Below are 23,884 nucleotides of genomic sequence, written 5' to 3'. Positions count from 1 at the left end.
CCTACCAACAGAGTGACCTGCACGTGTACAGTGCATAGGGTAAACCGTATATAAAAACCTCATCTTTATGAACATTTTACTGGAATGATTTTTTTTCCCTGGCCGTGACACATTTGAGTCACCGCCTCAGGGCTTCTGTCCCACATCAGCACCATATCCGCGATCCAGAGACTTCAGGTCCTGTGGGAATGAGTTGACTGAAACGCAGCTGGCAGCTTATTCCTGACATCACTCCCTCTGACCTGAGCTGCACCAAACCGGGAGTTTAACAGCAAGGTCTCTGAGGATTGGAGCAAATCTGAGAGCTCCTAAGACACTCCCAAAAATGAACAAAGTAGTGGTAATAACAGGCTGCATACTAATAGTTTGACAGGTCAAGGTGTCAGTCAAGCTGTGTCATGGAATTTATTTTCAAACATTAAAGCATTCCTTGGCTGAAAGAAAAAAAAATTTGAGAACCCTTGGTCCATAGGGTACTACAGAATAATTACGCATATATATCTGTGCACATTTAGAAATTTTGCCTGTACAGTAAATATTGTATGTAAGAATGGAGTGAGTACAAGGATTTTAGTTAGTTTGTTTGCTTTTGTGCTCCTGGAGACCCACAGGACTCAATAGCTTTTATAGCAGCTGCCAAAAGTTTTTACAGTAGCTTCTTCTGAGTAACATGCTTGTGGGTAATAGACCAGAAGTTTAATTGGTTAAAGACGTTATGCCTAACACCTTAAATATGGAAAAATATGAGTTCTTACCAGAGCCAGAATATAGCATGGCTTTCTACCAAGTCTGTCTGATTTGCTGGGGCGGGGATGGCTCTATGGTTAAAATGTTTGATTACCAACCAGGAGGTCCCTGGTTCGAGCGCTGATGTTGCTTCTGTTGGACCCTTGAGCAAGATCCATCAACCTCGAGTGCTCAAATACAATCAGGCGTCAAACTGGCAGCTCAGCCATGGAAATGACGCATATTTATCCATCGCCTGATGTACCAGGCGGCACATATCGTAGAAGGACCTACTACGGTCAGATTTGCTTAGTGGCTTAACTAAACTTTTTAAAAATAGTCTAATGAGCTATTTACAGTAATTTTGTTTAATCTAGATTAAACCTATCTTTCCTAATCCATGCATTAAATACGCCATGATACTTCCTGTTATCCTTGTTACTTTTAAAGAACTAAGATAAAACCTTTACACTGATCATTTCTTCTATGTTAATTGTGTTGAAGAAAATATGTGTGTATGTGTGTTTCCTTCTTTCTAACACTTACTGACACTTATGAATAATACATAAAAAGGCGAGCTCTCATTTGGTTGATGTAAATGAATGATTTATCAATTAATATGAGGTCTATGATGGCTTGCGAACCGCTGCTGGCATTTCCCATTTGAATGCCTCCGTAATGGATAGAAATGGCAGTGTAGAAGTGTGTAATAGCAAGCTCCTAAAATGTCCACCCTTATGCAGTTGTGTGCATGCTGAACATTTTTATAGAACATACTGTAGAGGCTTCCATAGTGGAGGTGCCAGCAGCGCGCGCGTGTGTGTGTGTGTGTGTGGGGCGGGGGAGAGCGTTTATGAGGCACACAGAGTGACCTCGCACACCTTCGCGTTTCCCACTGGCAGGCCACGCCAATTAAAATTCCACAGGTAATTAAACCACATTTGAATGAGGGAGCAGCGCAGGCAGGGTTTGAGTGCGGCTGCTGTAATTATGCACAGAGAGAAAGAGAGAGAAAGAGAGAGAGAGTAAGAGAGAGAGAGGCTATGAGCCTTTCAGTGCTGCTGAGAGAAATAATGACTTCAGCCCCAGACAACTCCTGGTGGACAAACGCTCCGATGAACTCTACTAATGTCAAAAAATGACTATTTGCCAGAGCTGGTTCTTTTCCATAATTTCTACAGCTACTGACACAGTATTTCTACGTTGCATATATATTGTTGAAATACACTTATTGGAATTATTAACAGATGATTCGTGGCCTTTTTATATGTCTCCTGATTGGTACAGACAAATAGTCTAAAAGAGCTTATACAAGGCTATGAAAATAGCCACCTCTTTTTGTTCCATCCGAAGCGCTGAGATTAAAAGTGTTGCGGTACCATGGCATGGTAAGTAAAAATTCTTGTTTTTCCATCAGATTTAATTGGTTTGAGTGTCAAGAGCGTTGTCAAGTCTGATTTCTCGCTTATCATGCTGGCAATATGTATATCCTCAAATCAGGCAGCCGGGAGTTCGGTGCAGGGGGTCTGCCGCTGCCTCTCCCAGCATGAGTTGCTATAGGAGCGCATAGTCTCAATGTCTCCACACTGCAGCATCCACAGGCATGCGTGCCAAGGCACCGTCGCCATGGTGATCTGCCCCCTCCGGAGTGGGATTTGCCATTCGAGCAGACAGACAGAGACAGAGTGAGAGAAAGAGAGTGTGCTATAGGGAGAGAGAGAGTGAGAGAGAAACAGAGAGAGAGAGAGAGAGAGAGAGAGAGAGAGAGTGGTGATCGCAAGTCTGACAGGCATCCCTCCCATCCTCTGCAGCCGTTCCAGCAAGAGAACAAAAGAGGCGCCGGCGCTGAGCATTTCAGTCTGTCTCGCAGGCTCGGCCTTCTTCTCTCAGCCTCAATCAACCGAGTACGAACATGCAGGAGGAGATTGTCACATTGTGCATAAGCATTTCATCGACAATGAAGTCTCCTGAAACTTCTCGGTACAATCCATAGCCTGCCCATCTGTTCGCAAATCTCCTCAGGTACAGTAGATTCGAACGGGGAAAAAAAGAGATGAGAGCAAAACGGAAGGTGGTGGTGCAGAGGGTTAATGGATGTCAAGTAAACAAGGAGCGGTTGCAATTCATACAGAAAGTGATCCGTTCATATGTGCATTGTATGTACGGAATATGGACATCGTCCAAATAAAAGTGACATCTGGCCGAGCCTTTTAGCTGAAAAACAGTTTGGAGGAATTACATACCAGTCAGAGATAACAAACAAGCCCTCACAAGCCCTCTGCATGTATAGCAATGGCAATTTAGAGTGACTTGACAAGCGGCAAAGCCAACAGACCGCACAGTCTCCATCTTCAAGGCTGAGAGAAAGAGGGAGAGAGAGAGAGAGAGAGAGAGAGGAGGAAAGGATGGCATATGCCTCCCACACAGTCCAGAGACCATCTGCTGGCGTGCTGTTGGTTAGGAATGAACTACCGCACAAGCACGTTCCTCTTCCTGCGACACGGAAAGATGCAAATTAGAGCTTGATGCTGTAAATTAGATGCCTATATCTATGTCTATTTCTGTCCATCATTCAGAACTTTATTCACGACCCACCCTGGTTCTGGTATTCTGGTACTCACAGTTGTAAAAAAACAAAAGATTATATATATATATATATATATATATATATATATATATATATATATATATATATATATATATAAAAACATCAAATTAAATAAAAACATTCAAATTCTTTAAAAGCTTTAACGGACTTTATTAATCTATATCACCTCCTAAAATTTCCAATGCTATAATGGAACAAACTTGGGACAAAAAAAGAAAGAAAGAAACAAAAAAAAAACACCCTTAAACCTGCCATTGGTAGTCTTCACATATAAGAAGAGCATTTGTGTGGAGCATGCTGTCAAAAACATCAGCAAAGAGAGATGCAGGTAGAAAGGAAGGAACGTAACTCCATCACTCGCCAGACCTTGCCACTAGCTTTTGGCTCAGTGACAATCCTTTTAGTGAGTGCTACCTGTCAGGCTCTGAATTATCCAGCTCCAGTCCATGTGAGTCATCATCCATCAGAGAGAGAGAAAGGGAAAGGAAGAAAAAAAGAAAGAAAGGAAAGAGAAAGAAAGAACGAAAGAGAAAACAAAGGACAATAGAATGAAAGGGGTTTAGAAGGATGAAACAGTGAGGAGTTACAGACATAATGAGCTACAATTAATTGAGGAAAGAGAGAAAGAAGAATAGAAAGCGCTGCGGTGATAGTAAATGTAAAATAATAATAATAATAATAATAATAATAATAATAATAATAATAATAATAATAATAAAACCTTTTCGCTGCCCACCTTTTAAGGACCGTTAAATACTCATGGACTTCCCAAGGTGTTGGAAACATTCCTTTGAGATTCTGTTCTGTGTTTCATGATCGTTTCACATAAAGTAATTTTTTTTCATCTATTTATTCCTATTCATGATGCAAATCTCTCACGGTACTACATCCCAAAAGTATTGGAGTAGATTAACAGAAGTTGTAAAGACTTGTAATACCACTGAAGTACACTGAACCAACAGTCTTGTTTGCAAGTTTTTTTTTTTTTTTTGGTACATTATCATTATCATACTGCAAATTATTAATACAGTATTAAGTTGTGGAAAGTGTCGATAAAGAGAAACACATACATACACAGCAACAATACTAAGACGGACTATCACATTTAAACAATTAGTATTAAAGGGCCCAGTGTCTATCGAGTACACATTCCCCACACTATAACACCACCCTCACCAGCCTGAACGTTTCTCTTACAATTATACAGTAGTTGCATTTGCATCAAACCCATATTCACCTTCATATTTTAGCTATTCACTTCACAGCTTGCTCATTTTTACTGTATACATGATACATTCAATTCTATTTGTGATCTCACAACTCATATACAGTATTCTGTTTTTTTTATGTAAAACACATACTGCTACATACTGTAAGTTCACCCCACCCCCGCCAAAACAAAAAAAAAATTAAATCTCTGTACTTACACTACAATAAAGATACCTCTGCAAGTGTAAAGCTCTTGAACATAGACAAATGACTTTATATTACAGATAATAAGATTACAGTAAAACAAATAATAAGCCTACTAATCAAACTTCTTCTCTTGACATATAGCTTTGCTTATTGCAAGCATTTATTTTTTTTTAGGGCGAAGGAAAATTATTGTCGAATTGAGGTGGTAAAAAAAAAACATGTTTTTGAGGGCAGGTGTGATTTTGGACTATTTTGTGTTCAGCTATTTTTATACAGTAGCAGCCTTCCTCATGTGGGCTATGTAGGAAATGAATACGAGCTCGAAATCACTGTATGAAAGCAACTTGCAATTTTCCACACTACCTCTTTCCACTATCATGCCTGTTCAATCCCCTTCGGATTACTAATGTGCAATAATGCAGTAATATTTCAGTGGATACGCAGACAATGCGTATAGTCGACGCGTATAATGGGTCAGTGTCTATGATGTTTTTAGTCTCTGTGTACGGTATCAGTCTGTTTGTCTGGAAATCACATAACTACAAATGTAGTTAAAAATCTTAGCCGAGTGTAGAGAAGCAGAAGAGCTCAGATATGTGCGTACGGCATTCAGCGTGGCTAGGAAATGTCTGGTCCTGAAAGGCTATTAGATGGATTAATGCAGCCCTATAGATTATATGTTCATAATACATTATACATTAGCCTTCCACCAGAAGGGAGAGAACCTTTGCCATGATCTAACCTCATGTACAGAAAGCGAGGGCCAGAAAAAGCAATTGCTTTGTCATCATGGTTCCGTAATGGCTGGCTAGGGCAAAGCAGATGCAGCGCACTCTTCACAGGTGATACAGTGTCCTCATTACAGCAGCGCCACGGCATCCCTGTGATGCCCCTGACGTATAGTCCTGGCCTCTAGAAACACCACCGGAGCATCACTTCCTGCCCTCCTACTGCTGATAATTCATCACACACATGCAGGTATCAACACGTACACACACGCACACACAAACACACACTGGTTCCCTCTTGAGTGAGAGGTCTAGTGGAGCTGTCATTTGTCTGTTGCAGAAATGCAATTACGACTTGCAGTTCACAGGGTCCCGCTGCTAGGCTGACACCGCAATCGTAACCATCAGTCTCGTCTTTTTTTTCCCCCCACCCTTTCTTCCGTATCCTATCGCTGGAGTAAACAGCATCATGTTAAACATGGTCCCTGACTGAAAAAGATTCAACATTTGTCAAGCAATTAGACCGTCATCGTTCGGCACAGGCCGTCAACGGACATTTGCGGGCTCCTTACGGTTAAGAGGATTCTTCATCTTTACAGTATGTCAGGACATGGCGAAATAAATGAACTCCTTAGAATGGGCGAAATCTTTGAAATCTTTTCCTACAAAGAAAAGTGTCTTTCGTCGTTATTGTAAAAGTTGTCAGGTCACGGTCTAGCAGTACATCCCCCTGTTTGTTTAAGCACACTTGCAAAGGCGAGTAACAAAAGAAAAAACACAAGCAGAAACAACCAGCCTACTTCCTACAAGAGCCCTCTTCAAGCTGATTAGCATATTAATGGTGCCAGACTCACACATGTTCCTGAAACATGCTAATAAGTGGTGCGCGCGAGCATCCGAGCATAGCGGTTAGCCAGACAATACCAAGCTTTTATGCTTTAACATCACTTTTATTTATCTACAGCTCATATTTTCACAGACTGTGTCGCCTCATAAGGAGCGTGCATTTTTAGGGAATGTGGCAGGGTAACAGGCTAATTGGATGGTGGCTTTTCACCGCTGGCTCAAGAGCTGAGTCAATAAGGCAAATTATTGCTGGTGTGCACTGATCGCTGTAATCCCAGCTCCCATTTCTACCTTAGTTCAAAATAATTACAGGAATTCTTTTGAATTCCCGCAGGGATTTCTTTTGAAAAATGCAAAACTACACTGGAATTTTGACATCATACTACTTTTTTTTTTTAAATCTTCAAATACACTGCGAATATAAAACATAAACACTAAAGTGTTAGATTACAACATCGGCAAAAATTAGCAAAAAAAAAAAAAACAGATTAAAGCGAAATTGCAGTTGTTCTGGTATATCAAGCGCTGTTTTAATTAGAGTAGGATTTGTTGGGAATGAAATGTGGCATGAAAGGAAAACGAATCTTATTCAACCCTTTCTAAGTTCAAACCAAAATCAACATGGCAACTAGTCAATTGAACCCTTTTTAAAACAGAATGATAGATTAATAAAGTAGGATCACTTAAACTGACAAAAACTGACGAATTACTACATCATTCTGCTTTTCTATCCACTTACTCTGCCGTGGAATTGTAACATTACAGTTTCTTCTGATAACTAAATCATGACCAGCACATCTAACCTGCATGTCTTTGAACCGCGGGAGGAAACCGGAGTACCCGGAGGAAACCCACCAAGCACGGGGAGAACCGTACACAGACCTGAGGCGAGAATCGAATAGTCGACCCTGGAGGTGCGAGGCCACATTGCTACCATCGTGCCGCCGTCACACTTTTTAAAGATTTAAATTCATAATTAACATCAATTCCTGTTTCCACGTATGTCACAGCACCCTTTTTTCATTTTCCTCAGTTTTGAAGTTAATAAGACAGAAATATTGTAACAGGACTAGAGACTTCGTAGGGTTTTTCTTATTATTATCATTAGCGGAGAGAACAAAGTGAGGCAGTTGAACAACATGATTAATACTAAACTCCCTTAAGAATTTTGAGTATTCTTTGTTTGTCATTAAGATAATCGAAAAAAAAAAATAAAACTGCAACATGTAAAAGCTTTAATAATTACCTAAAAAAGGATTTAGGAGCATTTCTACACTGTCATTAAAATTTGAATATAACTGTAGCTCTATATTATTCATGCTGAAAAGTCTATTTTGTATATCTACAGTTTTCCTAAATCAGCATGTTAGCGAAAGTCTTAGATTTCTTTTTCCAAATGGAAAATTTAAATTTTGTCACTTGTTAATGAAGAGACGTTTAAAGTCTTGGTCTAATAAAGCAATGCTCCTTTTCTAGCACCTTGAACCTGTGGACCTTCCACTCTTTTAGAGTGTTTCCTGACGACTCTTACCTCCTGTGCCTGGCGTATTTGCCCCTCACGTGTCCACTCCCATCACACCCCGGTGTGGGACAGCTGTAGACAAGAAGAGGAAGGAATTAATTTTAAAAAGCTGGCACACACTTGCACTCTCTCACTTAGATACACACAAGCATACCCACTCACACACTCAGCACTTGAGCCAAGGCACATCAGCCTTCATTGCAAATTTACGGAGCTGTCAGTGACCTCCCGGTTGGTGACTCACTAGGCTGCATATTTCATATTTCATACTTCACCCTCTGGCTGCTCTATTTAGACCACCAGCCAACTAAAAGCACAATGAAATGCTGCCAGATTTGGATTCTTTGCCCTTCTCGAATGTGCGGTCAGATACGTTATAGGGTCAGATACTCCACTAATCCCGCTTATTCCACCACCATGGCCTGCACAGAGCACACCACCACCATGCAGCACCTTCAGATCTTTTAGCAAATGCTCTACTTTCTATTTTTAGTCAAACTAATATAACTCTACCTCTGATTGGCAAAGTACCAATTCAATATGAAGTTCTTAGTCTTAAATATAAAAATATCGAATGACTCAAGAGCACTTGTATGATTCACAAGGCAGCTGATCATCAATAAAAGCATGTTTCATCTAGTTTTTTATCTCTCGCGCACAAAATGATTCTTGCCCGGTATCGGTGTCGAATCCAGACTGGTGCCCCTTGCCTTATACCAGACCAGCCTGCTAAAGCAGCAGCTCATATTGGTGGCATTAGTGAGAAAATGTGGATTATTGGTCCTCTGAGTGGTGCAGTGGTAAAGTGCTCGCCCTATCATCCGGAGAGTGCGAGTTCGATTCCCGGGTGATGCTGCAGCCGGAGGTCTGGAGAGAGCTGATTGGCCGAGCTCTTAGAGGGGAGGGATGAGAGGTACTTAGTGCTCTCACATTAATCACAGCTCTACAGCCAATCAGGGGCGTATATGAGCTAACGCAAGCGGAAGGAGCGGATAGCGCTGTCCTCCGAGGGTAATACGCCGCCCCCAACCATGTGTTAACGAGCAATGCGAAAAGATGCGGTCGGTTGGCATCACGTGGTTTGGGGAAAAATGTGATAGTCTTCAACCCTTCTGTCTGAATGGTAGTAGTAGCCTTAATGTGGAGCCCCCTAGTGACGGGGAGGAATTGGATATGGCCAAATATCACACACACATCCCCCTCAAAAAATAAGTGGATTATTCACTTGCATACAGAAGAAATAAAAGAGATGTGACAAAGAGAAAAAGGCTGTTTAATGTCCTCTTCCACCATATACCACTCAACTGTATATTCCATGCTGTCCTTGCTGTTGTCATTTTAATTGAACACATCTTAGAGTAACAAGACAATATAAAAATAAACCTTCTTTACAGCTCCGTTTACAGGTCCACGGGTGTTAAACACTTCTTAATGATGGAGATGCTGCCATTACGGATGCTTGTAAAGTGTGCCAAGAGTGGCACTATAGCTTCTGAAGTGAGGAGAGCAGAGGCCTGATAAAAATCTCTTTTCTGCCCTTGAGGAAAACCAGTTCATTCATTCTCGTTATTATGTCTGATTTCATTAAGGGTGCGGGGATATTTACCAATACTAATTAGGATAATCATACGTTCTCGCGAAAGGACATTTATAAAGGTTTATTCATCAGACGCACCTATAGAATAAAATGCATTCTTAACATATTGGGCAAATAAATCACATCGAATCGTATCAAAAGAATACAGTCTGCATTTTTTTCCCCTGAGGCCGGAAAATATAAGATCTGCTACCTATTCTATTGTGACCACTTCATCGTCAAATATGTAGGTGCCACGAAGGTTGCTGAGCGTTTAATGCATCTTTCATTGCTTCCAAACTAACCTGAATAGCTCCTGCGCTGCAGTCTCCACGGCAACTACAAGAGAAAAGAAAAGACAATTAGAAGGAACAAACATCAATATCAGCTCCGTCATAGTAATATTATGTTGTCCAATCAAATCAGCGTCAGTGGTGTACTGTAGCTACTGTACTGTGCTGCAGAATGCAGCGGGATCTTGATAAAAAGCCAAATATACAGTACAAGTGAATCACTTATGGGTAAGAAGTTATTTTTGAAGTTCATTCGAGTCCAGCTGCAGTGTTATACTGTACTGTACCTCTCACTCCTTTGGAACGTGTTCGATGGCGCTTCTCAGCTGCATCCACCTCCATCTGCAGAGCAGAGCGGCCATCAGCATGCAGCAATCTAGCAATCGAGACTGGATCATCTAGACAGTACGCTCATGCTTCTCGTCGCTAATTCTCATTAGAGCTGTCATTGGGAGTATGTGTGTGTGTGTGTGTGTGTGTGCATATCTCTGTATGAAGAAAAACTTCTCAACTCTAACTCTGGTATTTCAACTTGTGTAAGCACTAAATCATGGAGCGTGTGCATTTCATGCCGTCCTACCTGAGATTAGCTGAGTGAGGGTGGGGTAGCGGTGTCTGAAGCTCTCCTCCTGCCTTCCTGGGCTTTCTGGCTGAAATGTCCCTTATGCTGTGTTCAGTAGTGGTGATCTTCCTCAAACATCATTTTCTGGTAGTGAAAAAAAAAAACAAGAAAACATATACGCTTATGATTCACTGCGGATATTACTTTTTCAGCAGAAATGTCAGTTGGCTTTGTCACTTATGAAATCTGTTTAGAGGAGAACGCATATATAGACATCACCACACACCATCTCACATCCTCCATCGTGTGAGCGAACATATTGTGTGTTTAACAGCAAATCTAGTTACCGCTGTTTGTTTGTGTGTGTGTGTGTGTGTGTGTGTGTGTGTGTGCTTCAAGGCCAGAGGACATGTCCTGAAAGAAACAACAACAACAACAACAGAAAAAACTTTTCATTTCTATTGAAAGGACAGTCCTTTGTGAATGCAACATCACCTTCTAACACGTACATGCTCAGCCTCGTTCCACTGACACATCACTCACACTCTGACGATGCATGATGGAGAAAGCGCGCATCCTTTCTTCACCTGGTTGGATCGATGCATTCAAGCACGGTTTGTGCCCCAGCCACTGCTAGCGAACTCAGTCTGGCCATAAATGGGGAAAACACTGCTTAGTATTCTTGCCAAGCTCCCATCTGTCTCATATAATATGATACAGTGCTCCCCTGCATAAAGTGGGCCATGCAGCTTCACAGTCCCAAAGCAGCCTGTGCAGGCTTTCTGCTCTTCCCCCTTGCTTATTCGCTGTCTCTGTGTCTCTCTCTCTCTCTTTCTTTTTCTCTCTCTCTCATTATTTGGTGGATGGTCGAGACACGGACTGCAGTTTTAAACCTTTATTCCTGCTGTCTCAAAAGACAGTCTCGCCGTGAATGGCATGTGCACCAACAGTCCTGTTGCACAACATGTCTTGTTCCACCAGACATCAGATTCCTGTTGTGAGTCAGTTGGACGCTAAGACAAATGCTGGTCATCAACATTTTTATTATTTATTTATTTTTTTCATAACTGATGATACACAAACACAGATATGCCCTCTTTGTCTCATGTAAAATTCATAAGAATTCAAACAATTGATGGTGATGCGATTAGAGTTCGGTTGATTTCATACCAATGGAAGCGTAAAAAGCACACTAACCGTGTGCCTGATGCTAAGCTTACCTCTTAAAACTTTTCACAGGAATTGATTATTCATAGAGTAGAGGTTACTGTTATTTTCGCAGTCATCGTCATTGTTATCGTCGCTATTGTTATCGCCGTCAACGTTTTTATTCCTGCATGTCTATGACAATGTTGTCTGTTAGGGTTTGTCAACTGATACAAATCCTTCCTTTATGTACTTGGGTAAAAGTATGTGCATATGAGACCTGGTATCATTTTAGGAGTCTGGTGTTATGGCCATGTTTGACTTTTTTTCCTTTTTTTTTTTTTTTTAAATCATAATGCATCTTAGAAACTGTAGACATGTGGTGGTAATGTGGATGGCAATCACTATGATTGTCACCCCTGGACATCTTGTAGATCTGCTGCTGGTTGTATGTAATAAAAAATGTCTCCAGAAGTCAAAAGAATTTAAACAAGCTAACTTGTGTTAAATGTTAAAAATGATTACTGATGGATTTACATTTTTTTTGAAAGAGAGAGAGTTAAAGGTTCTTTATTTCTTTCTTTATGAACAAATTGAAGAAGTTGATCATTATTTAAAAATGATTATTATTAGTAGTAATACAGGGGCCAGGGGTCCTGGAGCCTATCCCAGGAGACTTGGGGACACGAGCTGGAGTACACCCTGGACAGGGCACACACACATACACATACAGTACACACACTCACATGCTTATTCACACAATTTGGGAATGCCCGGTAGCCTAATCTGCATGTCTTTGAACTGTGAGAGGAAACCGGAGTACCCTGAAGAAACCCACCGAGCACAGACGCTTTCAAGAACTCCATGCGCGCAGATCCGAGGCGGGAACTGACCCCAGATCCTGGAGGTGCAAGGCGACAATGGTAAGCAGTAAGCCACTGTGCACAATAACGCCGCCATTATTGTTATCATTATTAGATCGTTACTCATTCCAGTTAGGCCAAGGTTATCAATGGTAGTTTCTTCCTTTTTATGATTTTTTCATAAACCCCCTTTTTGCCCACCATCATTCTATGGAGCCCATGACACTGATTGACTGGGTTATTTAGAGGAAGTGAAAAAGCAAAAACAAAAAAGCATAAATACAAAACTATGGTTAGAGTTAAAGGTGAGGCTATTGACCATGAAGCATTTCAATAGAGCTACATCCAATAGAACAGTTTTAAACTTTAACTCATGTGACTGTTCTTCTACTTAAACACTTATGTGACGTGACTCGTTTGATTTGCTTCGATGGTTGTTCCCCGTCTAGAGCCCTGAAACATAAGTCATATGTCATGGGGAAAAAATAATTATTCATTTTCATTTTCTTGTGTCAGAAAAACATAAGCTTTCTTATAAAGTCAGAGTTCAGCTTCCTCAACACATCAGAATGAACAAACAAATAAAGAAAGCCGTGTCTGATTGGTGGCGACTGATGTCTGGAACACGGCTCAATTAGAAGCTTGACAAGGACTTCAGGCTTTATCACTGCCTGCGTCAAATGGCCTGACTCACTCTGGGTGAGTGCAGAATGGATGTGTTTGTGTGTTTGTGTGCCTGCAGTAATTCAGAGACGCTTGCAGAATCATCAGGAAGAATTCCAATCAGCCTTGAGAGCTGAGAGTTGAGGCTAATGGTGTTTTCTCACTTTCATCTGCTCTCTGAGCACAAACGCCAGAGCGCTTCATGATTAGCCGCACGACTGGACATGTAACCGCAACGAAAAACACAGGCTCCGGTGACTTTACTCGGAGACTCCTGGAGAGACAGAGAGCATGGAACAAAAAAACAGCTAAAATTAGGCTGTAGGTAAAATTAGCATCCTGACAATAATGCCATCTGAATGATTTAAAGTTGTAAGAATAAAAAAAAAAAAACAGTGCTGTTCCTCATAATATACTCCTGTTTGGACGGAGCTCACAGAGACTCAGGCACTAATACCATTAGCGAAGAAGCACGGCCTTAAAACACCATCTACATAAAAATGTTTAGAACATCGCTGTATGGCTTTCTGAGCTAACGAGATATTACACGTAGCATGAACATTATCCATGATGATGTTTTCATCCACAGCATGAATCAGTCACCCTCCATTAAACAGACAACCACTTCATCCCCCCCCAAAAAAAAGACTTCGAACACAAAGTCACATTCTTACCACCACCTCCTTATCCTTGCCTTCCATCCCTCTCTCCCTCAGACTCCCCCCATATCAGGGTATCATTCTCCTCCATCAGGCTGAGAGGATCTTTAATTGCCGTTTCCCTGTACAAGGCCTACTCGTGGAGACAGTGAAGCTCATGCCAGCAAGTCTTAATGATGCCTGGCAACGGCAGGAGATCTGACCAACACGTTGTCAATGGCAACCGAGGTGCTAGAAGTCTTCTCTGACAAAGACAGAAGAGGCAAAACCTCCCTGAGATGCTGTGTCCTCCCAGGGAGGCAGAGGGACGTCATTTCATGGACAAAGGAAAGCTTTCGGCCCACCGAGCCCTGCTGTTGGGTAACACCAGGTCATGACCAAGCCTTTCAACTCAAAATTAAACCGACTAAACATAAATGATTGTTTTTTTTTTTTGGAGAGGACAGGGTTTCACTTGTTTTCCTTGTCAGTAGTCACACTAGCCAAGGACATGTAAGAAACAGAATCAATGTAATGGTCTTTAAACAAAGCTTCTTCATTCTAATATCTATAAAAATATGATTTTTTAAATAATAAAACACACTCGAAATTAACTTGGGGGAAAAAAAAAGACCTTGTAATGTCATGTGACAAAGGTGAAAATATCACGATGAACCTTGCTGCTGATAGCGTATTCGCAGTGCAGGCCACCTTGCAGCTCTTCCTGTCTGCCTTCTTTCACACCACACCTGCCAATTACAGCACATTCGCTGCACCATAGCAGCCTGAGGGGTTCACCAAGCCTGCTCTCCACAGGCTTTGTGTGTGCTCGTGTGTGTGTGTGTGTGTGTGTGTGTAAATGATTGACTTGCTGTATACACCCTGATCAAGCTGCTATTTTCTCTATTTCGAGTACAAATGTAAAAGTACTAAAGTACACATGCAGCTATTTTCTACCTTTTACCCCTCAACACAAAAATATTTTTGAATGCCAAGTTATGTAAAAAAAAAGAAGAAGAAGAAGAAGAAAAAGCTTGGATGGCTAATTCCGCTCACACTGATTAGTGTACCACAGTGCTAAATTTACATTTTTCCATTTCGAGCTAACTTGATGAGCTCATCTGGGTGATTCCACGATTGAGATGTCGCTTGTGTTCTGTTGATCATCCAGTAACAAATATGTAAGTCAACGCAATAGGCATTTTAAGTACCGTGCATGTTTCAGGTAAATCTCAACCTAAAGCTGCAATTAAACCTAAAAAAAAAAAAAAAAAACATTTTAGCTTGTCCACTCAAACTGTACAAACCTCAATTGTATATATATATATATATATATATATATATATATATATATATATATATATATATATATATATATATATTAGATATAAAAAATGGTTGAAAACAGTTGACATTGTTTTTTGTTAAACATGGGGTAATGTATGCTTGATGCTTGATATTTAAATGAGTAACCAATGAAATTACATATTGAGACAAAAATATTTGGACAGGTTGGACAACCACTGTATATACTGCATGCCAAAAGGTGATTAAGAGTCTCTTACTAAAACCCCACTCATTATATATTGCTTCAAATGATAAAAGGAAAACCTTGTCCCCTTGTAAGCTTGTTCAAGTCAAACCGGGACAAAGTATTCCCATTGTTTGTTTATTTATTTATTTATTTATTTATTTATTTGAGAAGTATATTTGCAAGAAACAAATTCTGTAAATTTCTTTTTACAGAAACTTCTAACCCAGGGGTGTCTTCCTGTGATAAAATATGAGCTTTATTTTATCTTCCTATGATAAAATATGAGCTTTATTATAAGAAGACCGAGTAGGTAAGCTCCACTGAATGGCTGAAGCGGCTGTTTCCAGGTTGAATATTATGTATTTTCACAGATTTTTAATTAGCGGGGAAGGTATAGACATGTCCCTAGGTCAGTTGGAGTAGTTTCTTGGACATTAAAAACATGTTTTGAATTTTCCTTAAATAAACCTGTATGCTGGAATGTACAGTAGTGGCCGGTTTCCTGCGCTTGATTGGATCTCCTGGTTTGCCGTGAGTGAGTGCTAATCAGCAAGGCAAATCAGGGCAGATTGGGCCAAGACGGAGAGGAAATATGATTTTAATCAGCGTGCTGCTCCCTGCACTCTCTTTCGTGTCTGTCTCATTCACAGCGCATTTAGAGATGGTGATGGCACGGAGCAATCAGCTAGACCTCTACTGCATCCCACCGAGAAGAACATGCTTTAATTACCACCAGCTAAGACAGGATCTCTCTCTCTGTCTCTCTCTCTTTCTCGCTCTCTCTTTCTCTCGCTCTCCTCATGCTCAGAGAGAAGGCTAGAGGCCTTGGCATAATTATATGCAATAATTTGCCATTTTTATATGACTTCTCCCATTTACGTAAGAATAACAAAAATTACTCATCTTGTTAAAATTCCATTTTCAGCACCAAACCTGCTTGACTAGGGGGGGAATATGGTCTTGCGTGTGTTTGGAGGCTCGCGCTGCCATGTTCTTTAGAGACATTTGGATTTAATGAATAATTAGCACTGTGTTTTTGCTGAGTCATCATGCTTAAGGGCCTCTACTGGACTCTAACGGAGGTGTTGCCTCATATCACCCATTACAAATCTGTCTCCGGTGAGCCAGTTGCATAGTGGCCTGTGTGAAGCGTGGTTTTTTTTTTTCCTTATTTTTTTGGTGTATGCATGCGTGTGTGTGTGGTAAAAATAACCACTCTCCCACTTCGTGACTCATTCTGTGGGCTTGCTTGTCCGACTCTCCCAAACAACGTCTGGAAAAAAACCCTGCAGCCAACTACTTGATTTACAGGCTGATCAGTTATTAATCTGTGTATAAATATGTGTGTGTGTGTGTGTGTGTGTGTGTGTGTGCCTGCATGAGTCCCATGCTTACAATATGTCAACTCATCCAGTACCTATGACAAGACAGTTTAAACATGTTTTTTTAATGAATCTTTACAGAAGCCTTATTAAACACAGTGATTACGTAACAGTAGACGTCGTCCTGCGTACATGACCGAAGCAGAGGGAACTTGATTCAGGCTGTAATTGAATCATTTTTGCTGAATTAGGATTTTTTGAAGCAATTTTACAAAGATGATTTAGAAATACGACGAATAGTATTCATGAGTCTTAGAGCATTGCTGCGAGAGTATGGAAGTTTGGTGTTTGTCGATTTTCATGGTGTAGTCCACGTTTATTGTTTCGGGGGTAGGTTTTGGAACCACCAAAACCCTCACCAGAAAAAAAGCTTCCAGCTACTAAATGATAAATGACGAACAATAAAAAAAAAGAAAGAGAAAAAAATTATAAATATCACTGCACACTTGCCTTTTTTTTTTTAAACCCCATATAAATCTACAAATTTTCTTCTAATTGAACCCAACAATCCTACCATATGTGTTCTGGAAGTGATATTAAAACTGACATAACTCATTCTTGAATGTCATGTCCACATTCTACTTTACATTACTAGGATTTAGGATAGCTGTAGCAAAAATGTCAAATTGAGCTTAATATCAATAAAGAGTACTGCGAATAAATAAAAATGATTCCAAAACTATAAACATGGACATATACAGTACTTGCGCTGTCCGTGAATGAAGAATGGAACTCTGAAACTCTGAAGGAATTCTGTACGTTTAGCAAGTCAACGTAGGCACTCGCAGAGTCAGCGATAAATAAAGTAACACTTCTCATGTATAAGTGAGTTATTCTACAGTACGTGTACTAGGGTTTGTGTTAGATCAATCAACACGGACGCATATTCGCTGAGTAAATCTGTAACTCTGACAGAAATGTTAGCTGGCTAGTTTGTCGCTAACAAAAGACGAACGCGGAGGAGGATTTATTTATTTATTTTTTTGCCAACTTTGTAACTCAAAATAAAAAATGATGTGAATCAGAGCTCTGACTTTTTACTTTCAAAGTAAAGGAAATTCAGCCCTATTATACAACTGATATTGTTCGTGCAACCAAATAATGCTGCGGTGTACACCTAATTATCACAACATGGCATAAAATGAATGTAATCTACTTCTAGCTAGCTTTTAGAGAGAAAAAGAAGAAGAAGAAGAAAAAAAAACACCTCTTGTCTTGTTCCACTACTCCTGTTTCCTGGCAGTACACTATTCACAAAAACCTTGTAACCTGTCTTTCTGTCTATAATTGCAAAATAGCCACTTGTCCCAATTTAGGCGTCCTAATGTACTCTATATCCTTCTTTCTTTCTTTGGAGGTGCGCAGAGAGGCGAGAGAAACCAGGCAGGACTCATATAATCCCCTGAGATGAGTAATTAGGGAAAATGCCCTGTCTCACAAACCCACACACAAAGAGTCCTTTCTGCCTTCAAAGACCAGGGTGGTGATGATGATGGCTTTCCCTCTACCTACACGAACAGCCACCCTCCCCAACCCTAAATCCACCCCCACCCCATCCATATTTTCAGCTTTCAGGATAGTGGCCTCATCACACTACTCAGGCTCAGGTAGAGAAAACCTCTCTGAGATACATCTGAATCATCATCCTCCTCATCAGATGAGCGTGAATGAGAAGTTTCCTTTTTAATACACCTCCTGCAATATCTGTCTGGCTTACTGCACACACGCTGCCTGCTCAGATAGGATCGTTAGTGGAAGCGAGTGGTGTGTGCTGCATGGCAATGTACTGTACGTGTGCGCTGTAACAACTGGAGCTTCAGTATAGATTCAGTTAAAGTGATGCGAATCGAATGCGAACTTGCAGGGGTCTATATGCATGAGAAATGCTATGGTATTACTTTTTTTTTTCCTCCTTGCTACTAATCTTCCAGTGTTGTTCCTCTGATTGTTTGCTCTATCAGACTGCAGTGGAAAAAAAAAAAAAAGAAAGCAAGAAAAAAGCAAAATAGATGAATTCTGGGAGTGTGAATTACATGCAGTGCTGATATCAAACGTTAGTTATAGAAAAGGTTGCATTTAAACATAAAATGTGAGTTTGTGCTTTAGAGTGGCTGAAGTCAAGAAAATGGTGTTGCTAAGCAACTAGGAAATATTGACACTGAACATACAGTAGCTATACTGACTGAGGCTAATGATTTAACTCTTTTATACAAACAGTGTAAAGGTAGAATGATGCTGGAAATACAACATTAAATTTGCTAAAGTTACACCTTCATTATAACTAGCAGTGATTGTCAATTAAGTGACTGACAATGTCAGTTAATAAAGAATTGTGTCGCGGTTTTCACTTTTGGAAAATTGGTACAACATCACATGAGTGCGCTGTTCATGTGAAATCTTTCCGCGCACTTGACTGATGCTGTTAAAGCACTTGGTTAACATGGTGCATAGTGTCATAGTTAGCACTTAACGCAGTTCGTATTGGATTCCCCGATATCACACTGATGGCACTGTGGTCGGTTCGGGCTAATTAATTATTATCCAACATATCTCGCGCCACACTGGGTAAGGACGTTTTGTAGGCTATCGAAAGATGGACGGTATTTCGTCATGTTCCGTCCAATCTGCTTCTGTTCCAGCTGTCGTCGGGAACACCCGGCATGACCATGCATCCACAGCTGCTTTCAAACAGAGTATACAAAATGCCAAACTAGCTAGCTAGACTAACACTTCGAGAAGAGTGTAGAGTAGCTAAAAATGGAACGAGTGAGAATGAAGTGAGTGAAGAGATAGCTTGTTAATTCTGATTTATACACGTTATGACAGCATGCCATCATCTTCCAATATAGTTTTACTCAACATCAACCAGACCAAAAAAAAGGGGGGGGAAATATATAGAAATCTCTCAAGTGAAATGACTGATTGTCCTAAAGCTACAGATAATTATAAAAAGAAGTTTTGAATTATCTGAAGCTGTGGATTAATTCATCGGTCTCTTTTAATATGTTGTATACAGTATGTATACGGTATAGCAACAGTTTATTCACGGAGACACGATGCATGATCTAAACCTAGCAATTTTTTTTGTGGTTGTTGAAAAAAGCATGTTATTAATCAAGGTAAATATTTATTCATAATATACTGTAGATTTCTTTAAGCACTGTGTTAGGAGATTGTCTGTGTTTATCTAAACTTTGTACCGTTCAGTAAGCTTACATTATGTGAGAGACTTCAGAACAGAGGTGTTTGCACTTTCTAGTTTCTCAGCAACGTGATTTTTAATTTTTTTTGCATAAGATAAAAAGCGAGACTGGTTAGAGAAAGATTGTTTATACTGTAGATGCTGTAATGTAAGATAAGTTATTTTGTTGATGTGTGCTATGATGTAAGTGCATTCACGCTTTATTTCACACCTGGCATGGCTTATTTTCCCTCAACAGCTCGACCTGTCGTGTATTATTCCTAACCTGACATAGAGTTTAACATCCCCCAGCCAAAACGATTTAGTTTTTATCAACTACTGATTAACTAATGTCGCTCATCTCCGCCGCCTTAGCCGAGGCCGACATGAAGCTGTACTGTACGTTATCATTTCACGAACCTGAATGGCAAGTATGTGTCTGGAACAGAAGCAGTCTAAATGTCTACATTACAATTATTCTTCACATGGCCCCATCAATTGGATCAAAGCAGTGTGCCATGTACACAGATGCTTCTTATGAACTTCTTATGAAAACCCAACAAGAGCGTGTTATCGTCTGAGTGGCCAGCATGACTATCCTGCACTCAACCTACCGAAACTTCTAGCTTCTAGCTCTACAGTACATTGTTTTTTTGTTTTTTTTGCATTTTTCAAGGATAACTTCTGCTGGTCCACTATATGGTAATTCTACTCCTCCTTCTACAGCCTTTATCAAATATCAGGTAGAGTAAAGAGCACCTTATTCCATTACAGGACTGGTCAGATGTGCTGCGCTAATTTAATTGTCTTGTCATTATGAACATACTTTCGATGGCAGCTTAAACGCTCTCCTACAATTGGGATTTTTACTGGCTTGGAAAACGTGACAGGTTGTAAGGGAAAGAAAAAGTCTCCTTCTGACCCTCTTCTATTCAATGATTTTTGTATTTTTTTTTTGTTCTCTGACTTGGACCTGCTTGTATTATGCATGAGGTTCATTCAGAGCAGAGACTTTGACCTGGCCAAGCCGCAATCATAGGCAACGACCGGTGAAGACATTGTCCGTACGTCTAATGAAACAAAGAAAGCCAATCCCTTAGTGCTTCACCCTACTAAACTAAATAATTAGTAGCAAAATAGAATTGTTTTGACGAGCTCTGCATTTTATGTACTTTTTTTTTTTTTTACACTGAATTCATAATGCTGCTAATCTCGCCTCGACTGGGAAAAACGCCCTCTAAATGTAAACGCACGTACATGTGAAGAGTATGTTTGCTTGGAATACAGCAGTATGGGCTTTCAGAGCAGTTTTAATGAATTGGTGTAATATTGGAATTCAGAGCCGACGGCAGCTTTCTTTTTTCTGTGTGTTTATGCAGAACTAAATAACTGTGGAAACACTGCAGCTAGCGTGTCACTCGTATCACTAAGTGGGACTGCTTTTGCTTTGCACACCCGGAGGGGAAAAAAATAACCAACAAAAACATGAGGCATGAGGAATTTCCTGGGACCATGTGTGAATACAACAGGTCAGAAAATCAATGACATAATTATGTTACGAATGTGTGTTACACACCAGTAAAACCACTGTAACCACTTGATACAGCACGGCTTCTCTCCAAGCCGCATTCACCAAATAGGCTATTTTTATCAACACACATCAGACTGTTTGTGTGTGTGTGTGTGTGTGTGTGTGTGTGTGTGTGTGTGTGTGTGTGTGTGTGTGTGTGTGTGTGTGTGTGAATATTGGGGTGGGGGTGTTCATTAAGCTTGCAACATTGTGAAACAGGCAGGGCGTCTCTCTCTCTCTCTCTCTCTCTCTCTCTCTCTCTCTCTCGCTCTCTCTCTCGCTCAGCCAGCTATCTTATTAATGACTCACTGAGTCTGGCTCACTGAGGCAGGAAAACCCTCTGGGGTCATACAGCTCACAGACAGATAATTCAGATTGGCTCAAACGAATCCGTAATTATTCGTATTTTTAAAGCTTCTACCTGAAAGTTCATCTTCAGCTGCACATTCGAATGTGAAAAAGTTACAGACTCAGATCATAAAATTGAAAAACCGGCAGCGTGCTGAGCCGTCTGCCTCAACCAGCCCCGATCAAAACCATGTACGGTTTGCAACTACAACAGATGGAAACAATTCTAATTATTTATAGTACCCACAGTAAATTTCATACTTTAAAAAGTATATTCCGTAAACATCATTAAATAGTTTCAGAGAAAGGTCTAAATTATAGAATCTTTAAATATTAACTTTATAATTCACATTTGCAAACCTCAGCATGCAAACATTCAAAAGTTTAAACTGAAACATTTCATACTAGCTATTTAAAATTGTTCATAGTGCAATTAGTAAAAAAAAAAGACGTGAACAATACAGTAAGTCCTACGAAATTATAACACATTTATACATGTTAATTTACAGTATCAAAATCCTGTTCATGCCTGTTCAAGTCTGAAAGTCTGCACCAGACATGAACAGCTGTAGCACAGCATCGATACAAGGATGTTCTCTTAAAATTAAGCTCTTAGAAAAATCACACGAAGAATTTCTCTTAGTTAATAACCATGCATAATCAACTGAACCAAAGTATTTACATGTTAATAATAAACAGCAAGTCTTTACTATGAACAAAACTTCAGGACAAAAGACAATCATTGCTCCATTTGTAACCTGAAATGTAACATTAAAATGAAAAAGAAATAAACTTATGATGAAAGTCGAGAAGTTGTTGCTGTTTATAAGGTAAATATCAGTTTTTTTTAAAAACCTTAGGTGAGTGAAAGTTTGTCCAGAAAAATGCAACTGCAACTTGTTTAAGTTCAAATTCATCTAAGACGCGTTGAGAGTAGAAAGTTAACCCAGTCGCTTGGTTATGAGTCATGAAACAATCCCATGAATGAGTGCAAGATCAAGGTAAGTGTAATATTAGTTTGTTTTTTTTTTAACCCTACTGTCAGGCTGAAAAGATGCTGACACTGAAAAAAAAGTCAAGTTACAAATCAAGCATGGTGTCTACAAGCTAGCATCAGTCTTACAAATGCATCGGATCTGTCGTGATCACTTTGTTAGACAAGTAGTCTGCAGCTTAGTGTGCTGGAATGCACAAGTGATTGCTTCATGAATCTAAAGATTGCCTTGCTCACACACAGATATGCAAACATACAGAGACACGTACTTATACAAGAGCTCACGCCATAACGTCTAGACGCACATACACACTCTATATCATAAGAATGTTCAACCCAAACAACAGAAGAAGTGAACAAAATGAAACCTACTGAAATGGCGACTCTCTCACACACTGTCTCTGCCTCTCTCCTGTAGCTTGAAATGCTGCGACCGTCTCCCTCTATCTTTTCTCCTCTCTCCCTCTCTCTCTTTCTCTCTGTCTATCCTTGCTTATTGTTCACTCTTAAGCTCCTCTCTTCCCTTGTTCTATCAATCTTTCTTTGTTTGCGCTCTCTGTATTCCGCCAGCACTTGGAGAGATGGAGGGAGAGGGAGTGGAGGAGCGGGGGAGCTGCAGCCGCTCTAGAGGAGAGAGCGAGAGCGATAAAGAGAGAGAGAGAGAGAGAGAGAGAAAGGGTGGGAGGAAGAGCGAGAAAGAGACAGACAGGAAGGAGGGGAGCGAGGGATGGAGGGGAGGGAGCTGGAAGCAGAATGTACGAGGCAGGAGGGAGAGAGAGAGCGTGAGCGCGACTGAAGCCTCCAGAAGCGATGCTACGCTGCAGCAGCAGATAGAGAGAGAGAGAGAGTGTGTGGAGGACGGATGGAGCATGCAGAGCCAGGCCTAGCCTACCTCTTCTTCACTTCACCACCAGCCAACCCGTGAGGGAATTGAGGGCAGGTTGAAAATGTCTCTCTCTCTCTCTCTCTCTCTCTCACTCACTTTCTCTTTCTGCTGTATTCAGTCAGGGCTGGAGTTTTTTTTAGACCACAGCATGTGAGAAAGAGAGAGAGAGAGAGAGAGAGAGAGAGAGAGACGGGAGGGAGAGAGGAGTGGAGAATATGCCTTAATTTGCTCCAAACAGGTCTTTTTTTAACACCATAGAGTTTGATGTTATAACATAGATTAGAACATACTCTATAGGTACAGTGTCTCTCTGCTTATATATGGTAATAGAATCACTTTCAGCTGTATGTTATTTTAAATATATAGATTATTAAGTATATAAGATGCTCATTTCTCTTTCTC

At 40.4% G+C, this 23,884-nt stretch overlaps 1 protein-coding gene across 4 annotated transcripts in view; it reads right to left on the bottom strand.

The window, feature by feature from the left end:
* Nucleotides 1–23,191, bottom strand: part of myt1la (myelin transcription factor 1-like, a) — a 49,533-nt gene extending 26,342 nt beyond the window's left edge. For all 4 annotated transcript variants that reach the window (XM_053489538.1, XM_053489540.1, XM_053489539.1 and 1 more), the window contains exons 1-5: nucleotides 22,969–23,191; nucleotides 10,296–10,421; nucleotides 10,003–10,057; nucleotides 9,728–9,761; nucleotides 7,856–7,918 (exon numbers count right to left, since the gene is read on the bottom strand). In XM_053489538.1, coding sequence (XP_053345513.1) covers nucleotides 7,856–7,918; nucleotides 9,728–9,761; nucleotides 10,003–10,057 — 152 coding nt within the window. In that variant the 5' untranslated portion in view covers nucleotides 10,296–10,421; nucleotides 22,969–23,191. The remainder of the gene's footprint in view (nucleotides 1–7,855; nucleotides 7,919–9,727; nucleotides 9,762–10,002; nucleotides 10,058–10,295; nucleotides 10,422–22,968) is intronic.
* Nucleotides 23,192–23,884: the final 693 nt, after the last annotated feature.

The sequence above is a fragment of the Clarias gariepinus genome, chromosome 27 (genome assembly GCF_024256425.1).
Source record: "Clarias gariepinus isolate MV-2021 ecotype Netherlands chromosome 27, CGAR_prim_01v2, whole genome shotgun sequence".
NCBI lineage: Eukaryota > Metazoa > Chordata > Actinopteri > Siluriformes > Clariidae > Clarias > Clarias gariepinus.
This window is presented reverse-complemented; position numbering and strand designations above follow the sequence as displayed.